At 42.6% G+C, this 18,619-nt stretch overlaps 2 protein-coding genes across 2 annotated transcripts; both read right to left on the bottom strand.

Moving 5' to 3' along the window:
- Window positions 1-3,298: 3,298 nt before the first annotated feature.
- Window positions 3,299-4,716, bottom strand: LOC306783528 (trace amine-associated receptor 13c-like; the record flags this gene model as incomplete). Its single annotated transcript, XM_079277236.1, has 2 exons — window positions 3,299-4,103; window positions 4,547-4,716. 2 exons carry the CDS (start codon window positions 4,714-4,716, stop codon window positions 3,299-3,301), a joined length of 975 nt encoding a protein of 324 aa, XP_079133362.1.
- Window positions 4,717-6,679: 1,963 nt separating this feature from the next.
- Window positions 6,680-15,581, bottom strand: rubcnl (rubicon like autophagy enhancer; the record flags this gene model as incomplete). The annotated part of the gene is made up of 17 exons (XM_079277235.1): window positions 6,680-6,780; window positions 6,904-6,994; window positions 8,545-8,698; window positions 9,066-9,127; window positions 9,603-9,723; window positions 10,003-10,080; window positions 10,233-10,272; window positions 10,684-10,748; window positions 10,880-11,016; window positions 11,188-11,293; window positions 11,393-11,438; window positions 12,050-12,130; window positions 12,218-12,428; window positions 12,752-12,849; window positions 13,905-14,191; window positions 14,964-15,240; window positions 15,425-15,581. 17 exons carry the CDS (start codon window positions 15,579-15,581, stop codon window positions 6,680-6,682), a joined length of 2,112 nt encoding a protein of 703 aa, XP_079133361.1.
- Between the last annotated feature and the right edge of the window lie 3,038 nt (window positions 15,582-18,619).

Here is an 18,619-nt window from a genome sequence, read left to right as displayed (position 1 = left end):
GACCCACCAGTTAGCCTGAGCGAGAGCACTCTGCTACTGTGGAAACAGGTCAGGCAAAGTCCTTATAGTGAGAGGGGCGAGGACACTCTCTAAGCTCACTCTCTTCACTAAGATAGTTGCTGCAGATATTAGTGTCCCCCCCAGTTAGCTTGAGCGAGAGCACTCTGCTACCGTAAAAAACGGACAAAAAAGAACACAGTCCGTACAGTGAGAGGGGAGCGAGGACACTCTTCACTAAGATAGTTGCTGCCGATATTGGTGTCCCACCAGTTAGCTTGAGCGAGAGCACTCTGCCACTGTGGAAACAGGTCAGGCAAAGTCCTTATAGTGAGAGGGGCGAGGACACTCTTCACTAAACTAGTTGCTGCAGATATTGGTGTCCCACCAGTTAGCTTGAGCGAGAGCACTCTGCCACTGTGGAAACAGGCCAGGCAAAGTCCTTATAGTGAGAGGGGAGCGAGGACACTCTCTTCACTAAGCTAGTTGCTGCAGATATTGGTGTCCCACCAGTTAGCTTGAGCGAGAGCACTCTGCTACTGTGAAAAACGGACAAAAAGAACACAGTCCTTACAGTGAGAGGGGAGCGAGGACACTCTCTTCACTAAGACAGCTGCTGCAGATATTGGTGTCACACCAGTTAGCTTGAGCGAGAGCACTCTGCCACTGTGGAACAGGTCAGGAAAACAGTTCTCATAGTGAGAGGGGAGCGAGGACACTCTCTTCACTCGGATAGTTGCTGCAGATATTGGTGCCCCACCAGTTAGCTTGAGCGAGAGCACTCTGCTACTGTGAAAACGGACAAAAAATACCACAGTCCTTACAGTGAGAGGGGAGCGAGGACACTCTTCACTTGGACAGTTGCTGTAACTCTTGGTGTGCTACCAGTTAGCCTGAGCGAGGGCACTCTGCTAACTGATATCCGCTACCGATATGTCCATAATGTTTACAACAATCAATGGACACAATCCGAGTATTAGCTTAGTCTAGTTAGCCGGAGCGAACTCGACAGCCGTAATGCGTAAAAACCATCAATGGGCACAACCTCAATGTTGATTTAGTATAACTAGCATTCACCGAGTTAGCCTGAGCGAGCACATTCCGCTAACTGTGATCGTTGTAATGCTACAAAGTTGATGGCCACAGCCCCAGTACCAGCTTTGTTTAGCTAGTTTCCCACTGAGTTAACCTGAGCGGGGACGCTCTGTTAACTGTGACAGCTGTAAGGCTACAAAGTTGATGGACACAGCCCCAGTATCGGCTTTGTTTAGCTAGTTTCCCAGTGAGTTAACCTGAGAGGGGATGCTCTGTTAACTGTGACAGCCGTAAGGATACAAAGTTGATGGCCACAGCCCCAGTATCAGCTTTGTTTAGCTAGTTTCCCACTGAGTTAACCTGAGCGAGGACGCTCTGTTAACTGTGACAGCCGTAAGGATACAAAGTTGATGGCTACAGCCCCAGTATCAGCTTTGTTTAGCTAGTTTCCCACTGAGTTAACCTGAGCGGGGACGCTCTGTTAACTGTGACAGCCGTAAGGATACAAAGTTGATGGCCACAGCCCCAGTATCAGCTCTGTTTAGCTAGCTTCCCACTGAGTTAACCTGAGCGGGGATGCTCTGTTAACTGTGACGGCCGTAAGGTTTACAAAGTTGATGGACGCAGTCCCAGCTAGCATCCAAGTTAGCCTGAGTGAAGACACTGCTAACTGCGAATTACGTCAGATGTAAAGATTAAATCTCCATGTACACAACGCCAATGCGGATCTAGTGTCTCACAAAGTTTGCCTGAGCAGGAACACTCTGCTAACTGTGATAGCCGTAACACTGTGAAGGGCGGGCCGACAGCGTAATTCTACGCTCTCGTTAGCGCGCCACTCGATTAACTAGAGCGGAAGCGCTCTGCCAACCGTGGAACAAACAACTGTTATAGAAAACAATGTTAATCGATCTTACCGATTGCTGTCATCACGACTTAGCTGGCCCTTATCAGACTGGTGACGACCGATGATAGGGGCGTCCACCAGTCCGGGGCTCGATGTCCGAACGGCGAACACACCGTTCCCTCCGAAGAGGGACAGCTCGTCGCAGCCTTTGGAGGGCGAGAGAACCGCAACTCCGACCGGTGGTCACAAGGCTACAGCGACGAGCTCTAATATGTCTTGATCGTAGACACATCCTTGTTTATGCTACCATGGTAGCTAACCTGCGTCGCGAGAAGAAAAAAAGGACTGAGCTCAGGATGACACCGGAACTTATAGACGACGGGGGTCATCCGAGGTCACACGTGACTTTGTTGATATAAATATTCGACCTGCGCATGCGAGCGACGGAAGATATCCAGTGTGAAGCACTGCCTCTGGCGGTCAGTAAGGATGAAATAGAACTAAAAGTCACGAAAGACACAATCTCAACTGAATAAACATCGCTGTTCAATGATAGTAGCAAACAGGCTTTAAAGTAAACTAATGAGTGGACGTGTTTGTTCACTGTGCAGAGAGAGCAAACAAGAACCTCTAGTGGCAGAAAGGCTTGTTGTACTTTACTTAATTTCTGTCCTGGAACAATTAAGTCAACAGCTCCATCTTCTGGTACATTGGTGAATTACTGACAGCTGATGTAAATTCTGTGGTAAAATATAATTTTAAGGCAACTGTACTTTACTCCAATATTCTACTACATTTGACTGCTTAGTATGATTTGTGTACTGAACACAATAACCACAAAATGCATTTTTCTTGAATGAACAACACAGCAGTATAAGAAAGCTCCACCTCTCAACCAGCTGCAACATTAAAACGGCACTTTTGATATTGATATATCCATATATATAGATATATAGATATGAATTCCTAGTTTATATAAAATCCAAGAAAACCCCAATAATACCCAAAGAACACAGGACTTTACATATGTTAAGTTTTTTTTCTTTTTCAGACGGCCCAGAGCCAGACCATAACACAGTATCTTGTAATGCTCCTGGACTATTTTTACATTAATTATGGATCTCATCTCATCATCTGTGGGATGTAGGAATTGGGTAGGACTTAAAATCACATTGTTTAATTTTCAGTTTCTTCCATCTCACCATTGGTACTTTTTCATTTTTAAATTAAAAGTAAAACAGAGAGAAAAATATGCACTTGTCATAATTATTCTTTTTTCCAACCAATGCAATAAATTGTAGTCCTTAAATCACATGTTGAGTACAGAGATTCATATTGTTTATTATACAGTGGAGCAAGACATTTAGGGATTTTGAGTTCATGAAAAACTTTTGTAGCGCAGATTTAATTGCAGTCACTTCAGTCTATGTTGGCCTCTCGGGAGCCAGGCTGCAGAGTAACAAGACGTTTTACTGCTTTTCTAAACCACGGGTAAAACAATGCATAGACCAAAGGGTTCAGACATGAGTTAAAATAGAACAGATAGAGCACAAAGGACACATATGAATTACTAAGCATGTTGTCACCTACAAGTAAGACGATGTAATATGGGAGGAAACAAATTAGAAACAAAACTACAACAATGCCAAGAGTCCTGGCTGCTTTCAGCTCCGATTTCTTTGTTTTCTGACCCTCTGAAAGCTGGTGTGTGACAGTAACGTGAGAGCGCATGGCACGAGCCTGAGATGCAGCCACAGCAAATACTCTCATATACAGAACTACGATGACAGTAACCGGAAGAATACACGTCACAACGAGGTCAACTGTCCCTGTGATGTAGTCAACGAAAGCGACACACTCTCCGTGGCAGGAATTACCCCTGCCTGGTTGAGTCAGGCCATCCCTTACAAACACACCGCTGTAGGCAGCAGAACAGAGCCAACACATGCAGACACAGAGTCGGACTCTTTTCACTGTGACTCTGGTGGTGTAACGAAGAGGGTCACAGATAGACGCATAGCGGTCCATTGATATGAGCACCATGTTGCCTACTGAGGTAGAGGTAATGACGAAGGTCACATAATTAAACAGAGAACACGCGAGGTCACCGAGAAACCAGCAGGATATTTTGAGGAGGATTTCTGCCGGCAACAGCAGGAGGCCCACGACCAAGTCTGAGACAGCCAGAGAGAGGATGAGGATGTTGGTGGGTGTGTAGAGCTGCCTGGTGGCAAAGAGAAAAAAGCGTCATTAAACCAACCAGCCCTCACATCAGAATAGCAAAACAACCGAAACAACTATGAGAAAAAAACACATCTAGTTACCATGTGGTTCAGTGTGTTCAAAATCACATTTCAGTTATATGTTGCAAAAATAGTAAGACAGAATCCAAGTCTAATGTGCAAAGGTGCAGCATTATTCAGCTATTCTACCCTGAAAGATAATTCTTCTCCTAATCTGTGGTAGCTGTTCACCGTTTATAATCCTTCATACCAAGAACACTTCTTCTGAGCAGGCAGTTTGACTCGTCACAGTAGGAAAAGCACAGGGAAAGCAATTCAAACTTTACAGTCATTGTTGAAAGAAATGAAGGAATGTTGTTGACAGTAGCTCGCTCAGTCTTTATAAAACTTAAACTGTAGACTCCACTGAGAATTTCAACTTTGCCTGAAGTGGGAGACTGAGATGATGACGAGCATGTTGAGAGCTACGGTGAGCGTAGAGATGGACATCAAAAAGAGAGGGAGCAAAGCATGGTGCCAAAGCACAGTGGGCTTCCTGCAGGAGGTGTTCAGCAGCTGTGGAAAGCAGAGCTCCGATCCTTCCTCAGCCTCCATCTGCAGATAGCTGCAGCTGCCTGAACAAACCTGAGTCATATAACAGAGTTACCTCTCTCACATTCTCTTAATCCCTCCCCATCGCTTTCTGCCAGTCTCTGTTGGACTCTGACGCCCCTCCTCAGTGGACTGCACAACAGAACCTCATCTTCATCACTTTCCGTGCGATTGTCCCGGCAGAATATTCTTGATTTTAATGTGTGTTTTGCATCTAGTTGCTGTACTCTGTGTTTGATTTTGATGTTTGTTTTGCACGTGTATGTATCACTTGCTGTGCTAAGTCATTTTTGAATATTTGTCTTTCATCGGGAGAGTCTTCCTGTAACCGCAAGGTCGGCGGTCCGATCCCCGGCTCCTACTGTCTGCATGTCGAAGTGAGACACTGAACCCTTTGCTCCCCGGTCGCTTCACAGTCCACTGCTCCTAAAACACGTAGGATGGGTTTAATGCAAAGGTCAATTTAATGTATGTATATGACGAGTGTAATGAAATTAACCTTTACATAAAAAGTCTAAACACATGCATCCGCTGGCTCGCAACTGAACTGGGTAGAGCGATGTCCTAACCCTGGAGGGGTCAAACCACAAGCAGGAGACACCTTGCCCATCACATTTTAGGTCAAGCAGCACAGGAACATGTAGTAGCAGTTGTTTCTATTCTCTCCCTTTTGCAGTGTTTGGTGTATAGAGGGTTTTCTCATGCCACTGTTAAAGTGTGTGCGCCTGGCGTGATGGCTTTGTGAGTGCATATGAAGAAACCAGTGCAGGTGGGAAGACACACTCCCATCGTGGTCTGCGCATTCTCACGGTTGGCGGTCAGTGAGGTCAGTGAGGTCAGTGAGGTCGACAACATATCTACAGCGGCGTCATCGTCAATGCCTTGTCGGTCTTCTTTTCAGGGTCTGTGTTTGCTGGAACGATACAGGACTGGTGAAAATGGTGGTTGTATTGCACCGAAGCCTGTGCGTACAGAATTCATTAAACAGGGCCACAAAAACAGAAAGCAGCCTCACACAATTTATTATGGGACACTTTCTAAAAGAAAGGCAGTGAAAGATCAAATAGTTTGTCCTGGGACATAAAATAAAAGGCAGTCATAGATATATGAAGGCCCCTCTTACATTACACATGGTAATCTCATCCATTGTTTAAAAAAAAGTTGATTGATTAAATATTGGACAAAGTAAAACTAAAAGTCACGAAAGACACAATCTCAACTAAACATCGCTGTTCAATGATAGTAGCGTCATGTGTTGATGCTGAAGCTTGTTTTTCTCAACACCTCTGATTGCAGTGACACCTCAGAGGTTGAGATGTCATCATCTGACTAATCAATACAGGTGTGAACAAGCTTCCTGTCCTTAGGGTTTTGCCACACTGCCACTAAGAGCAACTAATGGGCTGCAATATGTTGCTCACAGAGAGACAATTAAATCTCATGGGACCTAACTAAGTAAACGGAGATTTACTCAAACAAACACCGATCGAGAGAGGTGAGATTTTGCTCTTTTTTTTAAAGATCTGCTCATGTCGGCTGGCACAGAGTAAAAAAACCCACAATTATTGCAGTAAATAAACATTGGATTTAATAAAAGTCTGATGAATTAAAATGTCCAGAGCTTGTATACTTCTTCTGCTACTACAGTTCATCAGTGTTACTCTGAGAAACACCATTTAGACAGCCCACACACACACACAAACACCAGCAGACATTTTTAAATGGTTTTGCACAGAAGTGTTTGAGGTAAAATAATCAGTCTCATGACAATTTAATTTCCACAGGAAACATGAAATATTTGAGATTGATTCAGACATTGTGAGTTTGTATTCCCTGATTATAGAAATGAAGACATCGTTATGCACTTAGAGAGGGGATGAGTAAAGAAATGCTTCAGGTATTTTATGTGAAACTGTGGCAGACGTAATGCAGCTGAATCATAGAGGTTGGTGCTGATGTTGTCGCTTCATGGGGCCGTCTGGACGTTTTTTTTCCGTGATTGGATCCGTGCACATTTTGGACACTTCTTTTCCACAAAACAGTGTTTATGAAAGCACGCCCTGCACACTGTAAAAAGAGAAGCAGGTTTATAATTTCTGCCCCGTTGTGTCACTGTTTCCCCCTTTTATTCCCAAAACTGTGACTATAACAGAAGACAAATTTTAAAAGTAATCATGCAGCAGTGCTTACCTGGACATCGCCTGCATATGTTCGCCTGAAAAGGAAAGATGATGTCTCTTTCTCTGCAGAACTCACAGATGAAGCCTCGGGCCAGACACAACTGTGTGAAAAAAAGGAGAATTGTTAAAAATTCAAAGTGAGTGCGGTGAAGTTTTCCTCCTCAAAAACAAATATGTGCTGATCTTGGACTGTTTTTGCAATAAGGCTCATTTGCGTAGAAAAGGGCCAATCATGGAAACAAAATAGGAGTAGAATAGACATTACGATTCAAATCAATGTATAAGTGCTCTATGTTGCCATTGCGACCATTGTTCAAAGCTTTCGTATGAACTAAACCGACTTAAGGCAAGTTGCGGACTCAGTAAGATGAGGTTTTGCAGTAATAACTAAAACAAGCAGTGGAGTAGTGGCGTAACCAAGTGCAGAGAGCCAGAATTAATGAGTAAAATTTAACAACTTGATGCTTCATCCACACATTCTTGTCACCGCGTAGGAAAGCACATTGCTATCGCCATTATTGTTTCGGCTTATTTTCTGCAACCAGTGTAGCGTAAAAGCAAGGTGGAATTAACAAGCTAGCTCGCTAGCTGGCTAACTAGCAGACAGCTGGCTAGCTAGCTAGCTTGCCAATTTTGACATGATTTGAATGGCCAGTATGAACAGAGGGAATGGTCACTCTGTTTTAATGTTCAGTTGGGCACCTGAATAGTGTTTTCAGACATATTTGAAAAATTGTGAACCTTTAACAGTCAATAACATCCCACCATATAATACCAATAACATCCCACCAACTGCCCTCAGGGTTTGATTCACACGTGAGTAAATCCAGATTGGTTCATGGAAATAAATGACGTCATTGTTTTTTTTTCTAACTGAATCCTGAACACTTCCAATAACAAAAACAGAAATAAGTTGAAGTAATCTTGTAGATCTTCAATGTCAGACCATAAGAAGACGAAGAAAATAGGTTTCCAATGCCTTTAAATGTCAAAGTGAAAACACATCTGTCCAAAGCCATCTGAATGAATTACAGATATAAAAAGCAAACTACTTGTGTGCACTTCTGCTCGAGCTCTGTGAGATTACCTTTTTGAAGTCTTACCATGAATTCTGGATTGAGCCCCATTCAGACTGGATTCATTTCATGAGAGAGGTGGGGGTATTTGAATGTTATCTTCTCTGGTCAGGGATTTTAATCCCATCCAGAGCGCAACAGTATCTGGGTCATTTTCTACCCCACAGGGGAAGAGCTGCTTTTATTTGTGTTTATCAGCTCATAACATAATGGTAACATATAGGTGCATTTGGGAACCAATATAATGACAAAAAAAGATTAAAACCATTGGCGGAGCATCTATTACACACCATATCCTCTTACACAGTCAGTATTTGATTCCCCGCCTCCTCCTGTACTGTTAATCCCAAAATCTGTTATCACTGCTGTTTTTAAGCCAGTCCTGTGTTGCTTTGGCTTTGTCCGGATAAAAACCTTGTCCCACATTCGTGCCAGTGGTGATAAATCATCGGCAGACCTTCAGTATCTCATATCATGAAATTGAGGACCAATAATAACGTGCTGCGTTAGAAATATACTATATTCTATAGATTTAAAGAGAAATGATGCCACCTGTCACAGCGCCTCGGACTGACCTCACAGTTTTCAACGTGATCGATGGCAGAGTGCAGCACTGCTCTGGCCTGCGCCACAAGCTGACCCTTCTTCACCCTCAAGAGGTTATCCATGGAGAAGAGGTGCGGCTGCTCCATCAGGTGAGCAGGAAGCTGTTCAAACTCAGCCATCACTCTGAGACAGAAACACACAGAAAACACGCTAAAACTGCTTCCTCTTGATTGGAGAATATCTTGTTTGTGGGCTTCTGGTTGAGTATTTCTGTCAGGTTGGAGAGTCTGTCTGCAGTCCTTTCTGCCACAACAGGTCCACACGGACAAAACATTACCAGACTCCATACAATACATCATAGGAAACCAACGCTGAGCTCACAGGTAAAACTCTGCTATACCTGGTCTCCAAATAGGTCACCTCAGTATTATTCTCCCTTATTATTTTACATCTGTTGTTGTACTTTTAATGATTTTCTTAACTATTTCTATTGTGTTGAAGTGTGAAGTATCACAGTCATATTTAAGTATATTGTAAATATTCTGTCTACCTTTCAGATAGTCTGCAGACTGACAGCAGCTTCTTGACGCACATCAGCCGTTCCTGGAGCTCCTGAAGGAGACAGGAAGAGAGGGAGGAAGGAAGGAAATAAAGAAGGAACAAAGGAAAGTCAATGGAAATAACGAAATAAAGTTGAAATTCATCTTGGCTGCGTTATTTGTGTTGGATCTGCTTAATTAAAAGAGAATATTTGACTCTTTGCCGATGATGGAAGAAGTATTCTGATCTTGTACTTAAGTAAAAGTACCAACAATGTAAAAATACCTCATTACAAGTACTGCATTAAATTCCTACAGTGCTTCAGTAAAAGTGTCAAATAAAACTGCAATACAATGACTCCTGTGACATTATTAGTCTGTTACCAAGGTGGAGCTAGTTTTAACTTTGGAAATACTAAAGTAATAAATGAGCTTCTTTATCTAAGCCAGGATACGGGTTTATCCAGGTCTCTGTGAAGAGGTGAGGTCAAATAATAACAGTCACAATAATAATGAGAATACTAACAATAATTCAGTCTTTAACTCACCCTGAACTTGTCCAGCTCTTTCGCTCTGCTGTAGAGTGTCTTACCGACGCAGCTCAGGTCAAACAGAGGCTGATGCCAAACTGAATCCAGCAGCTGTTTGGAGAAATCACTCACAGGGTATCTGCAATATTAACATTATTATGACTGATTATTATTAAGAATCAAAGTGTACATGTTCTTTCTCGCACTGAGGTAAATAGTCCAGCAGTTTGTCCTCAGTTTATTGAATCAAGTTGTATGAATAAAAAGGCTTTGATTGGATTGATAGTAATATTCACTCGTCTTAGAATTGAAGCTGTATTAATATTGACTTATTCATGTTTTTTACTGTAATTACGACATTGTGAATAAAAGTATTAGTCAGTTGCATTAACACTAGTCGTAGCAGTGGTTTTACTACCTGCCAAAGTCCCAGCAGGACAGAAGTCGACCAGGAATCGCAGCTTCAGAGCCGCCGTGGCAGCAGTCACAGAAATACCTGAAAATTAATCTGAATTATTAAATAATCCAACCACAACAATTTGATTCATTGTTGTTAGAGACCATAAGCATGTCACACTAGAATTACCACCTCTTTGGTCCACAGTATTGTATGTGATTACCATTATATTTTGTACAGGTACTACATACCTGCCAAGATATTCACAATACCGCAGTTTCTTGATGTACCCTGGAAGCAGAGAGGAGTCAGACCTCAGACATGCTTTCCATCAGCTCATACTTCTGATGAATATTTTCAAGTTACTGTGTAAAGACATTAAAAACAAGCTGAGGCCCCTTTGTGTCCACATGCTTTTAGTTTAGCACAAATATTGTGAGATAATGTAATGTGTGTTGTAATATTTGGACAATTTCACCCCAGAAAAATGTAAACGGGTCAATAATATACAGATATACTGTTCTGTGTGTAGGATTTTAAATCTCTGAATTCATTGCCCCCTAGTGGTCATATTAAAGAAGAACACTCCAGTGCACACTGATACAAGAACTGTACATTTTCTATTTTAGTTTCTTTCTGGATGAACTTCACAGTTTTCACACCCCTGAAACTGAATGGATTCTGTGAACTGTGACTACTCACTAGGCTCCACCTCTGTCCCACAGCCTGCACACAGGAAGTGCTGCAGAGCCAAAACTTCACTGCGTCTGGAGGAGGAAACAGTCAACTGTGAATGTCCAAATCCATCCACCCAACCATCCATCCATTCATCCATATTGTTTCTATTTATTTGTACTTGTATTCAGTGTGTTTGAGTCTCATAAGACGTAATAACCACCTGTTGGTCGGCTGAACAGTGAAGATGATCTGGAAGCGCGGTGGGGCCCAGCTCAGGGATCCTCTCATCCTGGTCCTCAGTCTGATCTCCTCTGCCAGGCTGCCGCTGCTCACCGCCACACCTCCAGTGCCTGGCAACTGGCAAAAAGAGAGAGAGAGAGATGGGAAAGATCAATATTGGCTCTCATGGTTTGGGACTATAGAGACAAAGGATAGCCAGAAAGCAAATGTAGAAAATATTACAACATTTTGTTTGTTGAAACGCATGTTTTTGTTAAATTTTCTCTATTCACTGTTATGTATTCTCACTTCCTGTAGCGAGCTACGGAGGCTTAGCCGTCCACGTCGAGGCTCATGGGAAGGAAGCCAGCTCCTCCTGAACTCCAGCACCAACTGCTGCGCCAGCCACTCTGCACTGCATCATGGGACACCACAGATTGACTCAGGACTGACAGAATCTGAACACAAGCATAGATGTGGACAGTCACATAGTCATTTGGGTGTTTTTTCTTACTTTCTGAGAGACTCTCTCGATGTCAGCGTAGTGTCAACTCCACAGTCTGAAATTAAAACACATACATTCAGGAATGTTGTAATAATATGTGACATACAGTGAGCTATAATGCATCCCCTAATATGACATTGTTAATATGGTCACACTTTTAACAGCTGTACAAAAGTGCTGGCAATACTGTCTAATGACTTAAAGGTGCAATGAGCTAAATTGTGCTGGTTACTTACAAGTTACTGAGGATGTAAAAATCTGTGGTGGAAGAAATACTCCGATCTTTAAAGTAAAACTAGTGAGACCCAACTAGAAGTACTCTGTTACAAGAAGTGATGCATTCAAAATCGTTAAGTAAAAGTACAAAAGTACTGGCTTCAAAATTGTTAATTGATTAAAAGATAGTACTCAATATGCGGGATGGCTCATGTATGAATAATATATATTATTGGATGATAATTATTGATGTTTTAATGGGTTCATCAGTTCAATGTTGCAGCTGATGAAGGTGGAGTTAAAAATGCTTTAACAAAATAAGAATAAAACATGCTATTAACAATGAAGATAAGAAGTTTTTCTTTTTAAGTCACACATTACACATGTTTTACTCGTGTCACTCTTCCGTATACTGTTCATATATGAAATTCACAGTTAGAGTAATTCTACCTTCAAAGCCACTGTCGGAGGAGAGGATGGAGAAAGCCTTTGGTGAATGTTCAGCCTCGTGATTCGCTGCTTCCTCCTCTTCTTCGTCCCGTGTGTGTTGGTGTGTGTGTACATAAGAGGGGTGTGTGTTTCTATGTGATGTCTTGTCCGTGTCCGGTTGAGGATCACTGGTCTGTGTGTGTCTGCTTGCTTTGCATCTCTGTTTGTGTCCATGTGGCGGTATGTCCTCCGCCGAGCTCGTGTGCACGTGTGTGCACGTGTTGCAGTGCGAGTGTTGGTGTGTGTCCATCGTGGAAGTCCATCGATCGGAGCTCAGGGTCCATTTGACACCCTCCAGCACCTCCAGCATCATGTCCACCACAATGAAATGAGCATTCTCCTGCACACACAGTCATTCATAGAGACACTGGTGAAACAGCACTGTCATCATTATTGACATACTGACAGTGTATCATCCATCCAGAGGCAGATGAGATGGTCATTTTCATTCATGCAGAGATTAAGAGATGAAAGTCTGACAGAAAACATGGATCTTTCCCATGCCAAAATATTCATCTGTGTTAAAAATTAACAAATCAATTTCCCCATAATTTGACACTGCGATACAGGGTTATCATTTTAATCTGATTTAAAATTGCTTAATCTATAATGTACCAAAAGTACTAAATAACCCTAACTGTACAGTTCTGGGATCTAACGCACCTTTTCTGGATCACAACTGGTCTTAAAGATGTCTGCAGAGAATTCTGGGATACCACTGCGTCGCCTCTCTTTGCTGTGCTGTGTTGAGGTTGAGAGGCCTGGCGAAACAAAGGCACACGCAAAAAGAGTACTTCAACTTCAGCTTCATTTAATAGTTAAATCGACATTCAATCAAATTCAGTTCTGTAATGTATAATGGTACGAAGGAAGATTCCAGTGGGATGACCACGGCCCTCTGTTGAGCTTGTAAAAAATAAGAGGGGAAAAAGTACACAGACAAATGGCTCAGGTGAGACCATGAAGTACTTTTTTATCAATGAAACTGGAAACTTTGAACAAACATTCATGTTCCCAGAGGATGAATCATACCGACTTCAGGGATCCCCTGACTTTTTCCTCCAGCATCACCATGAAGGTGACATCTTAACCTTTTTATTGAAATGTCTAAACAAGTGTTGGATGGATTGCGGTGCAATTTAGTTCACACGTTCATGGTCCCTAGTGGATGAATTTGAACTTTGATCCCCGGCCATATAGTTTGTCCAATACTTTAGTTTGTGACCAAATACCTGCAAAACGGTGCTAGCAACAACGTGCTAGCTATATGTGAGCATGTTAGCATCCTCATTTTGTTTCCAATAGAGCAACATGGCGTCTTGTTAAACCACCTAAGTACTTCATATACAGCAGTTTCCACAGCTGTCTTCTCCCAGCAAACAGATCTAACATGACCGTGTTCACATTAATGTTGGCTGAGTGGAGCCAGATGAGTTAAAACAGGCCAGACGAAGTTGAACTCCTTGGTTCGGCCTCTGGTCGATCTAACTTTGACTGGAAAATGACTTTGGGACAACAGGGTTAGTGTGGCAGCACCACCTTCCCTCTGCCATCTTTTTGATTTTATTATTTGGGTGAATTTTCATGTTGACAAAAACATGATGCCATACAGTGCTTCCTGTGGCAATCATTTTTTCCCCTTGTATTAGAAACATGCTGCTCAAACGCATGACGTTAACTGTTTTATTGGTCCAGACTATCAAACTGATCTTAATCAGATCAGGGGGAGGGTTGGGAAATAGCAGGTGGACTCTGTGCATATAAACACAGCCATTAGGCTCTGTAGATACACCTGTAATGATTAAATCTCTTCTACCTGAGGAGTGAGAGGTGCCACAGCTGGTTAGCCCCCTGTCCTCCTCAGACGATCCCTGCTGTCCGCTGAAAGGACGGTGGACCCAAGGGCTGAGGAGTCGGTTCAGATGCGACGAGGCAGAGATGGAGAGCGGCTTCTTGTCCTTCTGAAGAGGTGACGGGTGGGGACAGGACCTCGGTTTGGATCCTAGATCCACCATGCTGGTGACAGTTGGGCACCCACTCTGATCCAGAGACAGCGAACCAGAAGCGGGAGACCGGGAGTCCAAGCTAGAAGAAGTCATGTTTCTGTCGAAACAACAAAAAAGACAGGATGTCCACATATTCAAAAAGACATTACATTTCCATGAAGGAAATGTCCTATTATGTTGGATTTCTCTAAAGCCTGCCAAGACAAAAATGTCTTCATTAAAAAGTCAATTCAACATATAATCATCAGAAAATCAAAACAAAACAAATCAGAGTCAAACGTCAACAGATTCAAACAGTTGACTCCTCAAGTCGAGATGAAACAATCAACAATAAATGAATTATTCCCCAACAACACAAAGAACACACAAAGAACACACAAAACACGTTAAAGCTGCTCTCCAGGAATACCTTTAATATCTGCCTGCCTAAATTACACCGACTAAACTTAACTGCTGTTAAAATGTAATGACGTACTGAGAATGTCTACACCACGTCTGTCCATTGACTTGTTTCCTGAGAATGCAGATCAGGGTGTTCATCGGTAGACTACAGTTTATGAGGAAACAGGAATTGAAACGGTAAATAAAGAGACTGTTTTTGTTTTGTTCATATCATAATATTAATATTTCACAGTGAGGATTTTACCACTAAATGTATAAAGGAAGGCACAAAACAAAAGGATACTTTGTTGAACAGCAAACTGTCATCAAATTCAATTTCTGTTGCGCTCAGTGTTGAAGTAATTTTAAGGAAGGCCCTGGTTATTATGTTTTTCGGGAAAACAGAAAGTGCAACTAGATGCACATGTAGAGCACTGAGATAATACTACTTGACGAGCGAAAACCCAGTTTTTTATGTTTTCAGTTACCTTGATGGGTCAGACATGCCGGTGTCCTCTCCATGCCAGGAGATGGTCCTGTGGCGTCTGGAGATGACCGGACTGCTCCTGGGAAGGAAGAAGGTGTTGTCCTCCAGCTCCTCTTCGCTCCCCTTTCTTCCTTCCTCACCGTCGTCATCCTCGCCAGAGTGTGGGTTCGACTGGTACGGGTGGGAATGTGTGAAGGCCTCGAGACGTGTCCCCTTCGTGAACGTCGCCTCTGGGCGTTGATGGGAAAATGTTGCGCTTGTTTCTCCTCCACTGGTTTCTGGAGGCGACAGGAGGAGAAGTGGGACTGATTCTGAACCAGCCGGCTGATGGTTTTGGTGTAAAGATCCTTTCTGAGCGACTTATAGAGAGAAAGAGGAGACAGACGTGCATTCTATCAATACATATTTCAGATGCATATAGACTGTCATTGCTATTTATTTTGAGAGTGCGGTGGATCTTACCTGTTGTAGGTGACTTTGCGGAGTCCACACACCAGCTGATATATCTGGATCTGTGGAGGGACGAGGACATGCCCTCGCAGCCTCCCATCTGCACGGGAGAGGAGAGACAAAGTTTCCCAATGAATGCAGCTTTGGTGGAAACTTCCTGGTGCGACATTGCTTCCTGAGTGATGAGACAACAGCGACCAGCTGTGGCAGCGAATAAAGATTTTCATCGACTCAAAGAATCCAAAATGACCCAAACACTTACATCTTCACTGATGATCACCGATGACAGCTAACGACATTCATGACTTTCAAAACTGTCGTCTTTTTTTTGTCTGTTTGGAGACGTGAGCAGGAAGTTTCATCAGTGCTGCTGCGGTTCCTGCTGGTCGGTCATATATTCTGATCAGGATCATAAAACAATTTGAAGGCTCTCGAAAGTCAAAGTCTCAAGTCCAAACATTACTGCCCTCAGCTACACCGAACACAATCGAAGAGATCAGACAGGATGCGTTTGTGGACACTGTGAAGGTACTTCAGGCAGGAATTGTGGAGAATATTCTGAATTTTCATTTGGGAGTACACGGCGTGTAGAAATTTTGGCAATCACACCTTTTCAGATCCATCCCAGTGTGGAGCAACACACAATCACAGACATTCGTCAGAAAATGTGGCGTCACACAGGATCTGCACTTGTGCAACTAAGGATTGTGGAGAAAATGTATATTTCTTTCAGCTCAAACAAGTGGCTACACTATCAGTATTTGCTCCTGCCATTAATAGTATTTTCACAAATTCCAAAATGTGAGTGCTCTTCCTTGCGCTTCTGATATTTCAGGAAATTGTATGAAAAAGTGTGCAGCAGTCCGAACTGAATCTTGGTTTTATCAACTTAAAGAAGTTTGAATGTCATTTTGCAGAACATGAAAGTTGTCACGGTTGTCGCAGTTCGTTCATTCATTTTATCTCCATATGTATTTGGTTTTATTTAACAAATATAAAATGTGGCTTAACTATTAACAGCAGTACTTTCAGACATACTCATATACACACACAGACATATGTCCCCCACCACCCACACACACACCCCAGCCCCCTCCCACCCCTACATGAGAACATGATCGATTGGCTTTATTTTCCAAATAAAAATGGAAAACCTGAATAGGACTACGGACTGAGAACAGTGGAAGTGTTTTGGTCTTTATTCTTTACCCCAAAACCACCAGTTTTATTCAGTGTTTTCAAAGAGTAAAACTGGGTTGAACATGTTATCAGTCTCACTTCAAGAGGCTGATTCGCTTAAAGCTTCCTGTGTGAGTGCAGACTCTGATTGTGAGTACCAACGTGTTTCCCATTTCACGAACGCAAAGGGCATTGGACAAGAGGCCGAAGCAACACTGACCAAGTACCAAACATCTTAAAAACCACACAAATAAACCAGGCTACTCACCATTTTGTAATCTCCCAGAATGAAGCAGCGAACTGTCAGAGGCCGACGGGACTGAATCGAGTCTTGAAAGGAAGCGAGGCGGTTGGTTATCGACACTTCCTGTATTTAACAGTGGTTTGTACTTTCTGCGGGTGAGCAGGCAGCAGTATTTCTTCTATAAACATAGATGCAAAAGAGCTCTTGTTATACTGGATGACAATGAGCTTTCCTCAAGTAATTAAACCCCAAAGATGATCATAAATGTCCTAAAAAGTGGAGGTTTTGTTTGAAATATAATGTCACTGGCAATGTTTATGCCTCCTCTTTAATCTGGAACATTTCTTTGATGACAAGCAGTTGAATCATTCTGCAATAAACCATGTTTTAATTTTGGAAATTTGTTACTTTAACTTTTGATTGTTGATTTCCTTCTGTGGAGATAAGTGTAATTTTGCTGAAGAACATAAAAACTAAGAGTAAAGAGAAATAGAATCAGATAAAATTGGTGTTGCAGAAATGTACTCGATTGAAAATGATGACAGCAAACCACACAAAATGCAGCAGCAGGAGTTCCATGTTGAAAGGTTATAATGGTGCATCTTCCTCAATCTAACAATAACCACATTAGAAACCGCTCAGAAGGTTTAATCAGCAGAAATAGCAAAGCGTCTCAGCTCAGCAGACCGATGTTTGTCACGACAGCTGGTAGAGAGAAAGAGGAAGTTTTACTCAGAGTCGAAGTATCCGTTGGTTTGATTCGATTCAGAAAAACATTGAAGCAGCGCAGCTTCAAACTTTCTGAGAAGAAACATATCCAGGCACAAAACAATGGAATTATATGTGCTTCATTAGGGACGTACATTAGAAAGCAAAAAGTGATCTCCTATTATGCCTTGAATGTTGTTTTTTTATGTCCGCCAGGAGATAATGAGATTGTTGTGCGTGTGTCCATGGCTAATCTAGCACAACTAAACTGCATAATAGTTTGGGTGCTCATTCATGGCTGCCTGCAGAAGGACCTCTCGTGGTTGCAGTGACTCACTTTCTCTTCACACCGTTTATTGCCAGTTTGATTCCGTCATTGACTGCTGGCTGACTCCTGACTCACCGCTCTTAAACGGCCCCCGGTCAATATGGGGCCACTTGTGACACAACAGCCGATTGCATCTCCGAATCCCAGCCGCTGGCACGGTTGGCTCATTTTTACTTTGGTCAATGTGTTTGGCTATCATCGAACAGTTCGCAGAACGAGCACACAAACAGCTGGTTGCTTTATTTTTTATCCGGCATCAACCTCATGTTTACACTTGTATTGTCAAAAAGAAAAGGCCGATATAAACACGTCAAGTCGTGGTTCACCTCTGAGACGGAGCTGAAAACGCAAGCCTGCACAGAGCTGAAGCAGACTTCTGCATAGATTAGTAGGAGAGCCTATCTGTTGTGTGAGACATCTGATACACTTGTGGTCTGGACGGGGGGTTAGCCAATTGTGGGTTGCATTCATTCAATCAAACATGACAGCAGTGGTCGCGGCGGACACACCTTTCTAGTTTTGTTTTAACAGACAAGGAGTCAGGAAACTCAGGGCTCAAAGACATCTTGGACCGTGCCTGTATGTACTTTTAATGTAAGTGTACCGTGTCCAGTCTTCACATTTTCAAAGGGCAGTTTGAGGGATGAGATGTGGTTCGGGGTTACATTTAGAATAAAGGTTACCAATAGGTGGAGTCTGTGACGAACTGCACATTATGTCAATAAAAGTCCTCACAAGTAGGCTATGC

The sequence above is a fragment of the Melanostigma gelatinosum genome (assembly GCF_949748355.1).
Source record: "Melanostigma gelatinosum genome assembly, chromosome: 10".
Taxonomy (NCBI): domain Eukaryota; kingdom Metazoa; phylum Chordata; class Actinopteri; order Perciformes; family Zoarcidae; genus Melanostigma; species Melanostigma gelatinosum.
Note: the sequence above shows the minus strand (reverse complement) of the source record. Positions and strands in the feature narration are given on the sequence as shown.